This window comes from Zingiber officinale, chromosome 8B (genome assembly GCF_018446385.1).
Source record: "Zingiber officinale cultivar Zhangliang chromosome 8B, Zo_v1.1, whole genome shotgun sequence".
Classification (NCBI taxonomy): Eukaryota; Viridiplantae; Streptophyta; class Magnoliopsida; order Zingiberales; family Zingiberaceae; genus Zingiber; species Zingiber officinale.
Window position 1 is genome coordinate 44092488 of NC_056001.1, and position 11062 is coordinate 44103549.

General features: G+C 35.2%; 1 protein-coding gene across 1 annotated transcript; it reads right to left on the minus strand.

The window, feature by feature from the left end:
- Positions 1–3564: 3564 nt before the first annotated feature.
- Positions 3565–8320, minus strand: LOC122016928 (ras-related protein RABB1c-like). The gene is made up of 6 exons (XM_042574364.1): positions 8070–8320; positions 7484–7623; positions 5141–5223; positions 4862–5066; positions 4692–4760; positions 3565–3945 (listed from the first exon to the last, which is right to left on the minus strand). The coding sequence occupies exons 1-6, from the start codon at positions 8113–8115 to the stop codon at positions 3853–3855; spliced, it is 636 nt and encodes a 211-aa protein (XP_042430298.1). The 5' UTR covers positions 8116–8320; the 3' UTR covers positions 3565–3852.
- Between the last annotated feature and the right edge of the window lie 2742 nt (positions 8321–11062).

The following is an 11062-nucleotide window of genomic DNA, read 5'->3' on the forward strand; positions in this document are numbered from 1 at the left end:
AAGTTTATTCATTTAATTAATGTTATGTGTATTGAACGAACATAAATAAATTTTTATAGTAAGTTAAACATCAAACTTTTTCACATACGACTTAGTCCAAGAGAGATGTTTCCAAACGGAGATATTCTCGTATCTCATACAGTATGCTAAGGACGTTCCTAGGTGGGAATGCTCTTGCATAGTTAGTCAATCATGAAAAGAGGGGCTTGGCTTGTCTTCGTGAGAAGGTACCCGAGTGAAAAATCACCCAAGCGGGTTGACCGCAACTGCTTCATCCAAGTGGGTTAGCTGCTATGGTTTCCCACAGGAATGTTCCCATGCTGCAACACTTTCCAAGTAGTGAAGTCTTTTGGAAATTAATGTTCCTAAGCCGTAACACTTCTCAAGCCGTGAAGCCTTTCCAGGGATATTCCCAAGCCTCAACGTGTCCTCTAGTTTATCCTCCTATCTACTTGGTCTCGTCTCTGGTCAGCACGTGTAGACCAGTCCAGGTATATTTGCTCAGGCGGGGATTATAAGACACATTACAAGCCTCTCTCAGTGAGGTTGAAGAAAGAATGACTGAGGACGTGGCCAGGCATAAATAATACGTTTTGACACCTCCACTTGCTACATGTGAGAGACAATAAGAAATATAAGAGCATCCACAATATTATAATTAGAGATAGATATTTCTCTCAAATATTTATAATTTTCATTTTTACATCGTTATTTAAATATTTTATTATTTAAATATCTCAATTTTTATAATAAAATATTCCATCAATCAAATATTTATGGGTCGTCTCATCCATCAAACATTCACTCTCAAATATTCTCAATTCGTCCCCGGGGCATGGTGCCACAGTAGGACATCCAGGTTGTCACTCAGGTATCCGCGGTTCAATCCCCAGCTATGACGTATTTGTAGGAATTTTCTTCCAAATGGGGAGCGCAATCAAAGGATGTTGGGCGTCTAGGTTGGCTGCCGCGTGCGCTTCCCGATTTATCCTGATGACCGATAGAAAACTTCCATGGGATCGGGCCGGTCACGCCAGAGATAGTCAATGAGGCTAACTGGGATTATCATTTTTTTTCAAATATCCTCAATTCGATAATCAAATATCTCACCAACCAAATATTTATGAGGTCCACGATCATTTAATTAACTTACATTTAATTTTTAAAAAATATAATAGAAGACATATAAATTTAAGTCCATACAAATACAAATATTTTATAAATTTAAAATTGAAATACAAATATTTTATAAATTTAAGATTAAAATACAGAGATACAAATCATATTAAATTAATCAAATACATAACGATAAACTACAATTAATAAAATAAACATATAGCGGATAAAATAAACCATAAAAATTAACTACAATTTTAATTTTTCTTCAGTTGTTCACATATCGTTAGATGATTTTGAAGCTATTCATCTATCATGCCTCGTGTGTCCATTACAAGGAGTTGATGTGCTTAGATGAGTTGATTCACTTTCTTATTGTTATTATACTCTTCCAAATATGACATTGATTATTGCATAGCCTGATTCAATTCATCAATTAGGCCTACTCTTTCTTTGTCTTTCCTCTTTACTGCCTTCTGTCCCATTGAACGAGATCGGATTTCTTTATCATCTATATTAACAATTATGTTAGGATTAGAAGAGTCAGTATGTACACCTGATGATTCTGATGTTCTTATTTTTTTTGTAGCCCGTCGCTCTGAAGATTAAGGAGTATACATCGGGCTATCTTTTACTATTCTTCACATATGCTCATATTGGAAAGTAGTTTTAAAAGTACTCTTGTATTATTCATGAGTTCGCACCATCAAATCCTCGTCACTCCATCCACTTGGTCGATCATTATACCATTTATTGTAGATCCCATTGTATCTATTTACGATCTTTTTCAGCGAAGCCCAATGTGATTTTGCTTTCTCCGCAGTTCTCTTTTTAGCTCCTTTAGCTCGATTGGTATTGAAGTATACCACTACTCGTTTCCAAAATGACTCACTCTTCTGGCATTACCAACTACTGAATCTTCACTTATAATTGTGTAAACCGCTGCAAGGAGTTTATCATCTGCTACTGTCCATACTGTTCACTTGTTATGGTCTTCATTTGATTCGTTGCCCATTTTTGGTACTTGATTGAGAATAATATCGTCGGACCCTATTTAAGATGAGAATGGAGGAAATTGTGAATCGGGAACTACATAAGGTGTACCATCAACACTAGCTCTTCTCGATTCATTTGATTGAATCTCTGGTGATTGAAGCGGATTAATTCCATGAGATGGGGCTTGCATGAAATACTTATTACTCTGCCAATATTCTGAAGGATATGTGTAAAACGGAGCTCGAGGGTCGCCACTCAAAGAATTTGAATAACTTTGAAAATTATGGTAATATAGTGGTGGGTATGGAAAAGGTTAGAAATTTGGTGGATATTGAGTGGGAAATGGAAATTGAGGATTGAAGAAATTAGGACGGACTCGAGAACTTTCTTCATTAGAATTTTTGTTGATATTTGGAGAGTTGAACAAATCCCTAAAATAATTACCAGAATTTTTATCCATTTCTTTCTAAATTTTTGATAGATAATAGGTATGGAAGTTATGAAAATAAATGAAAAAAAAAAAAGAATGTATATATAGGGAGAAATTGAATATTACCCAACGTTCGAAAAAAATGAATCTTTCTTTCTAACGTTTATTTTTTCAAACGTTTGATTTGTTTTTCATTTTTTAATTTTTTTTAATTTAATTTAATTAGAAAAAAAAACTAAAAACAATGGCAGCCCACCATTTTGATGGGCCCCACAAGATTTAATTAAATTAAAAAAAAATAAAAAAATAAAAAATAATGGCAACCCATCATTTTGGTGGGTCCCATAAGAAGTTTGTGCCCGATGATTTTCAATCACCCCTCAAATATCTCCCACAATGAAGGATATTTGAGAGGGGGAGATTTGGAAAAATATTCCCTTTAAATATTCCCATTCGAGATGCTCTGAGCCGAAGAGATGATCTAGGAGGTATATTCCCAAACATGGATGTATATGTGACCCAAGTGGACATTTAAAGGACGTTTCCGGATGGGAATGCTCCTGTATGCTAGTTGGTAGCAAAGATGCAAGTCTATGCGGTCTTTCGAGGATATTCCCAAGCGAGATGTTCCCAAATCGGTATGAGCTTTCAGGAAATGTTCCTGTCGAGGATGTTCACAAGCTACAACGTCTTTTAGGGTATATGCCCGAGCTGCAACAACCTTCAACAGATATTCCCAAGCGGATATATGCCCATAGTAAATAAGCAGAATACACAACACCGATGAACCGATCCATACTCGCTTAGAGAGAGGAGCTCGATCTCGCGAGGTTGGGAATTATAAAAATAGCAAAATACCAGAACATCAATCCAAACCCGTGCCGACCCAGAGTCGGAGGGGAGAACTCACTCCCGAATCATTAACCAAACTAATAGATTAATTAGTGAAAATTGATATTAATCAGAACTAGATCGGGTCAAACTAGCTAATTAAAATTGAAAAATCAAGAGGCAAAAAGAACTGATATATAGAAATGTATTTTTTAAAAATATAATAGAAATTGTAACATCTATCCAACGCCGGCACACTTCCAGTAGACCAACTAAAACAAACAATGTACTTAATGAATAGGAAATACGCAGCCGTACAATTAAACATGTAGCCCTATCTGAGGTATACTTATTCATGTACAGAAAGATTGTACAATATGTACCAGTATGCATGCAGCAGGGAGGAAGCTCCAGACTTTTAACTCTGGATTCACTTGGATTAAACAGAATAATAAGAAGGAACATCAGGTCCGGAAAGATCAGCTGCAACATCCACTAGCTTGAGAAGATGAGGCATCCCTTCCACCTGATTGCCCAGGAATTCCTCCGTATCCAACTTTAATTCCATGCGACTGTAAAGGAGGAAATAACGCAAAATCATGAACTACAAGAATTCAGACTAAGGCACGACCTAAGAAATTTGATTTGTATAGAAGTTGGAACAGAAAGGATGTAACTAGTTGACAATATAAACTCAAAAGGCTAAACCAGTGGTGGCGTTGATAAAAAAAAACTTTTTATCTGATGTTTTCTTGGATAATGGCAGTGGCCAATTAATATTGTAAACCTCAATAAGAGTAGCCCAAGGCCCCTACTTTATGATGACAAGTTCTCCATGGTCCTATTGTCAGTTGAAAGAAGCAACTATATTTTATCCTATCCCATTTTATATCACCTGATAATTGAACATGCCATCCCTTGTGATACTTTGATTCAACATTGTGATTGAACAACAGTATGTTTACTAGATAAGGTTATCTTGCAGAATAAAGAAGTTGCCAGTTGAGGTAAATCATGCATCGTTTTATAGTTTATCTGCTAAATTTAGAACTTGTTTAACAATATCTATGACAGATCCCAACAAGTAGAAATAAAAAGAAAAAGATACGAATAAACAGCTGTTCTAGGAATTGTTCTTGTTCAAACAAATAAGACATCTATAAAAAATTCTCAGGTCTAGAAAGGTTAGGCTAAGTGCAAATATGGGTATAAAAGAGAAACCAAAAGAAGAAACAAACCAGCATAGCTCAGTAACTTCAGAATAGCGCCTTCATCAATATTTTAATTTGTATCTGACAAGATAATGCTATAATCTTACCTCATTTGATACATCGAAGACACCATCCTGAATTTTCTTATATATAGTTGCTGCAGTTTTAATAAAAGCCTGGATACAGAAGCATTATTAATAAACCAAACCAAACTTAAAACCTCAACGCTATCAAGGAAAATATAATACCAAAAGAAAACTCTTTGGATTCAGTTCACCTCCTCAACATTTTGTGCTGTTTTAGCAGAAGCCTCCATAAAGATTAATCCATGCTCTTTCGCAAACTGTTCTCCCTCTTCGGTGCTCACAGCTCTTCTGTGAGCCAAGTCACATTTGTTACCAATCAGCATAACTGTCATATTAGCATTGGCATGTTGCCTAGCATCTTCTAGCCAGCTAGCAAGATGATTGAATGTCTCCCTCCTGATGACAAGTTAAAGGAGAAACATAATAAGGCATTTGTAGCCCTCAAATTAAAGATCTCTATGAACATATACCTGGTTATGTCATATACCAGCAGTGCACCAGCAGCACCTCTGTAATAGGATCTTGTAATTGATCGAAAGGATTCCTGACCCGCCTGCAAAATTTCCATAGTATAATTTAGATGAATCAGCTAAGTCAATGAGACAAATTCCAAATAAACTGATTGGATGAAAAATTCTACATCAGCTTTCTCACATCAATGCCTTATCTCCTTGCAAGCAAAAGTTATCTGATAAAAGTGCTCGCTTCCATTTATATTAAATAGTGAAGTGTCAAACTATACAATTAAGTACTAAACAGTTTGGCTAACTGAAACTGGAACTTCACATGCCATCATTTCAAAGCTGGTTAAAACGAATGTATAACTCATCTGAATAACCACCAAAACAAGTATACTAGTTCATACAAAAGTCTACAAACTGAAATTATTGCAAAAATGTGAATTTATTAGCATTAAACTTGCAAACACATGCAACAACAGCAACCAAGTCTTGTCCCACTGGGTGAGATCGGCTATATAAATCATCCTACGTCATTGGGCTCTATCCCATACTATATCATCATCTATATTTAAATAAATTTTATCTTGTTCTTCCTCTTGTTCGTTTAATGTGCATATTTGTCATTGCCTAACTAGAGCATTTATTGGTCGTTGAAGTACATGTCTATACTATTTTAAATGTTTCTCCCAAAGTTTTCCTTAATAGGTGTAATTCCGACTTTCTCTCTAATATTCTCATTTCTTATCCATCCTTGTGTGCTCGCACATCATCTCTACGACTCTCATCTTCTACTCGTGTGCTTGAGCCATAGTCCAACATTCAATTTCATATAAGATAGCAGGTCTAATCACTGTTTTATAGAACTTCCCTTTAAGTTTTAAAGACACTTTACGATCACAAAAGACACTTGGCATTCTCCTTCATTTCAATCATGTTACTTGTATTCTATATAAAACATCTCTCAACCCCTCCATCCTTTTACAAAATTGATCCTAAATACCTCGTTGTCTCGTATCTTAACAAGTGTCTCCGGTGTTTCCTGCCAAGATTCGAGTTTAACATTTACTCTTTGACGTGTTTCATTTACCAAAATAATACAATTTGCAAACAGCATGCACTTGGTAATGTGTCTTGGATGTATCTAGTAAGTTCATCCATGACTAAGGGTAAAAAGATGGGAATTAAAGTTAATCTTTGATGTAACCCTATCTTTATGAGAAATGCTTCGATTAATCCACCTCGAGTCTTCACTCTAATATATGTTATGCTAATATTTTTTTTCTAAAATTCTCCATATAATTTCTCTCAATACTCTTATCATAAGTTTTCTCTAGGTCGACAAATTAATTATCTAAGAAGATGTATAAATTTTATTGTTGACCTTCCAAATTGATGTTAGGTCACCGTAGTCTCCTTCATTGTTTATTACTCTTTCTCAAAGTTTCATAGTATGACTCATTATCTTAATACCCCAATAATTCACACAATTTTGTACGTCCATTTTATTTTTATATAAAGGGAAATAGAGTATTTATCCTCCACTGATAAGACATTTTTTATTTTAATATTAGATTGAATAACTTTGTAAGTCATACAATACCTTGCTTCCCTAAGTATTTCCATACCTCTATCCAAATATCATCTAGCTCAACTACTTTTCCATTCAAAACCGCTGACGCCAGTCCCAAGCACAGATGAAAAAGGTTGAGGGTTGTGTTAAGTTATCAGCTATGGTCAAACACAAGCGAATGTTCAATGAAATTCATCAAACTATTGACCTTGCAAACACATAATCACAAAATTATCAACTTTTGGTTGGGTTCCAATATTGACACTAATATCATGTTATAACCACTCCAAATAGATCGGGTACAACATATACTTGTTAATGTGATACTAAATGATAGCCCAAAGCCTAAGATGCAAATCCAAGCTTAATATTCCCCTCCAAACATGCATTTCATTTCATCGCCTATAGAGATTCAATTTATTCAAAGAGATATCATATTAGAGTATTAGACCCAAATTTTAAGTTTCTTCAAATAGATAAGGCCGAACACATACTGACTCCTGTAGCTCATAAATGCAACAATCATATTAACCATCATCCTTCTCTTCATGGTCTACCTAAAAAACACAATGTCCTAAGGAGAAAAAAAATCAATGGGGCATATACAAGTGACCAAGAAGGGAAGTTAGGCTATCCCACCAAACTCTATTTCATAAATCAAAAGATTTGAATATTACTGTATCCTTTAAGGTAAGCATTCTTAGACACAAAAGCATTATTCTCAAACTTCATTGCTAGCACTGGTTCAATATAGGGGAAAGAAAAATCTAAATTGCACTAACCGTATCCCATATCTGCAATTTTATAGGCTTGTTGTCAATAGTAATCATTCTAGCCCCAAATTCAACACCAATTGTCAAGTCATGAACAGGTTGGAAACGCTTGTCAGTGAACTGCAAAAGAAGACATGATTTCCCAACTCCTGCAAACACATAAACGACAGAAAAAAATTCCACATTTTCCCGATCAGCACTATCAAATATAAGTGAATATGGTTCAAACAAAAAAAAAAAAAATTGCATACAACAAAAATATTTGGAAATTTTGAATAAAAAAAATATTATAAACGCATTCTCATCCCGTCACAAATACCATACTAAATCACAGAACAAAACAAATCAAGCAGGATATGAAAAGCTGTACAATCACAGTACTTCCTCCCATCTCGGTCCAATCCCATCCAAGCCCACAATATTTCAGCATGGAACATCTTACCCAACCAGAGCCTTACCTTTTAACAACTTTACCAAGTCATTCAAAATTACGCGTAGATCAAGAGATCCCCCAAGCAAGAACAAGAAATCGGATAATAAGGAACTGGAAGAGAATGAAACTCCCAATCATGGAGAGCGAGACGAAGAAGCATACCCGTATCACCGATGACGATGTACTTGAACAGGTAAGCGTACGACATCCTCTACGAATCCACCAACGGAAAATTCGATCAAATCCTAAATCGACAAACTCAATCGATCGTTAGAAATTAACGAACAGAGACGAGAAGATCATCAACGGAAGGAGGAAGGAGGAAGGAGGAATGAGGAATGAGGAAGGAGGAAGGAGGAAGGGAGGGGAAGAGAGAACTTGATGGAAAAGAAAAAGAATCGTGGATGCCCGCTCCAGCTTAGACGATTTCTTGTGACATCAAATGTAAACCTTCTCTTCTACCTTGGTTGCAATTGGTACAGGCAGGGGACAAATTTGTCGGTTTGCAGTTTGAAACCCATGTTTGTACCCGCCCTCGCTGTCATCTGCCTCAGAAAAGGTTGTTCTGCCAGGTAAAATTGAAAAGGCATCCTAATTAATTGAACCTTTGAAAAACAACCCCTGGAGTCTTGCTGCAACATTATTAAATCGGACAGATTCTCTTCCAGATTAGTTGGTATAAGTTAAATATTTAATATCAACTTAAAAAATTATTAGGGCACTCTCATGAAATTAAGATGTGATAATAAGAGATGAGGTATTCTCCCTAGGTAATAATGATTCAAATCTCATCTATGATACATTATATTTAGGGCATATTTGGTTTAAGATTATCATAGATAATCTTAGTTATCTATCTACCGTTATCTACGATAATCATATTTGGTTTGAGTTTTTCTCGATTTCAAAGTTTTTTTCAACTCTGAAACGTTAGCAAACGTCACTAATTGGGACACCAAACCCATAATCGGAATACTTTGGGTTGCCTTGGTTTTTTCTCGATTTTGGAAGTTAAGCAAAAAAATTATCCTCGTAGTCATTGGACCCGAGTGCGGAGGTGGCAGCGAGTGTCGGGCGGTGGGCAACAACAAGCGTCGTCGGAGATGGTAGCAGATCATCGGATGGCTACAGTGAGAGGCGGATGGCAGTCAACGGGTAGTGTTGGCGGGCAGCAGCAGGCATTGCCGAAGGTGGAAGCAGATCATCGGATGGCGGCAGCGATAGATGGGCAGCGGCGAGCGTGGGCGACGGTCGGTGGTCGACAGGGAGCGATCGACGGAAGGCGGTCGATGGGCAACTCTTGATTATAGTTGAGATAAAGTAAATAGACTTAATCTAAACCCAATAAAATTATCTAAACAAATTCTAAAATAAAAAATATTATGTAATTTTATTTATATATATATCACTATTAATAATAATATTATCATTATTATTATATATATTGATATTTTAATTTTTAGAAATTAAAATAACAAGGTTTTATTACATTTTCCTATCGAGGTTAATATGATAAAATATTACACTAGGTTATACACTAAAACCTCTAAACAAATAAGTTTTTGTTGTATTATTTAGATTGAACCAAACAACATTAGGTTATGTTTTATTCTCCATAATTAAGATTATACGTAATAACTTGAACTAAACACACCCTTAGAGCATATTTGATTGAAAATTATTATTAATAATTTTGGTTATCTATCTAAGACTATATTATTTAACTCTGTTTTGATTTAAGTAATAAGTGATTCTTAGGTAATAGAGTATGCCCTCACTGTAAGCAAATGAAAGAACATATAACTCAGAATGTGATTACCTCGAAAGTGTGAGATTTTACGTGATTTTGAGATTAAAAAAAAATTCCCAAATTTATCCTCTATTTTTTTGCCCTTTCAGATAAAAATATCCCTAAAATTTTATTAAATCTCAATCTGCCCTAGATATAACCAAAACCCTAGGTGACGAGCATGACATCGTGGTGTGGTGGCAACCCAACCTTCGTTGCTTTGCCTGATTCGGCTATGGAGGCAAAGGCAACATCAAGGCCATGGCAGCAATTGTAAGCTGTGTTTTCTCCACCCGCCAGGACGGTCTCCATGTGGCAAGTAAGTCCCCATGCCGCCGACGGCTCAAAGAAATCCTTCCAGCTCGCCGCGAGACTTGCCATGGCCAGGGACATGCTCAGGAAGATCTTGATGCAGGGGAGCTATGTGCAAACCCAACAACACCACCGCAATCTTTGGATTGAGCATGCCAACAACATCTCCTACCTCGCCATCTACTCTGACTCTTGGTTCAAGGGTAATATAGTAAAATGTTAAACTATGTTAAATACTAAAACTTGTAAATAAATAAGTTTTTGTTGCATTATCTAAAGTTGCACCAAAGGTGACGCTTTATTTCTCTTAACCTTGGTTATGTGATTATTGAATAATCACATAGCCAAGGTTATGCATAATAACTTGAACCAAACACCTCCTTAGAGAGTTTGAAAACTTGTGATATTGGGTTGTTCGTCAGGATCTATCTATACTTTTTGATTTACCCTAGTTGTCGGTTGAAAACTTCCATAGGATTAGATTAGTCATCTCTAAAATTAGTTGGATCATAAAAGTTGGATACCTGATTATAAAAAAATTATTAAAAGGTAAAAATGGAAAAAGAAATTTCCTTTTATCGAAATCATTAAAATAGTAGTGCTTGTTTTTTATTTTTTTAACGGAAGAATGCCTCACCCATCAACCCTTGTAAGATGATATATCTGTCCTCAAGTACATTATTCGATATTATTATCTTTTATCACATGCATTATATCCTATACTATATTATATCAGTTACGAAACTGTAATTACTATAAATGTTAAAGTAGTTATGGTTTCACAACCACTATAATATGAATGTTGTTAAACATAATAAATCCGAGTTGTAGTAACTATAGTTTGTAACCACTACAATTTAAATATTATTGAATAAAATAAGCTTGAGTAGTAGCAGTTGCGATTTATAACTATTATAATATGAATATTAGATGAACAAGTAAATTTGTATTTTAGCAATTATGAAATCATAATGGTTATAATATAAATACTTTTTCGATAAAATAACATAACTATTTTTAAAATATTATATGTGTATTATAGTAGTTATTAAAT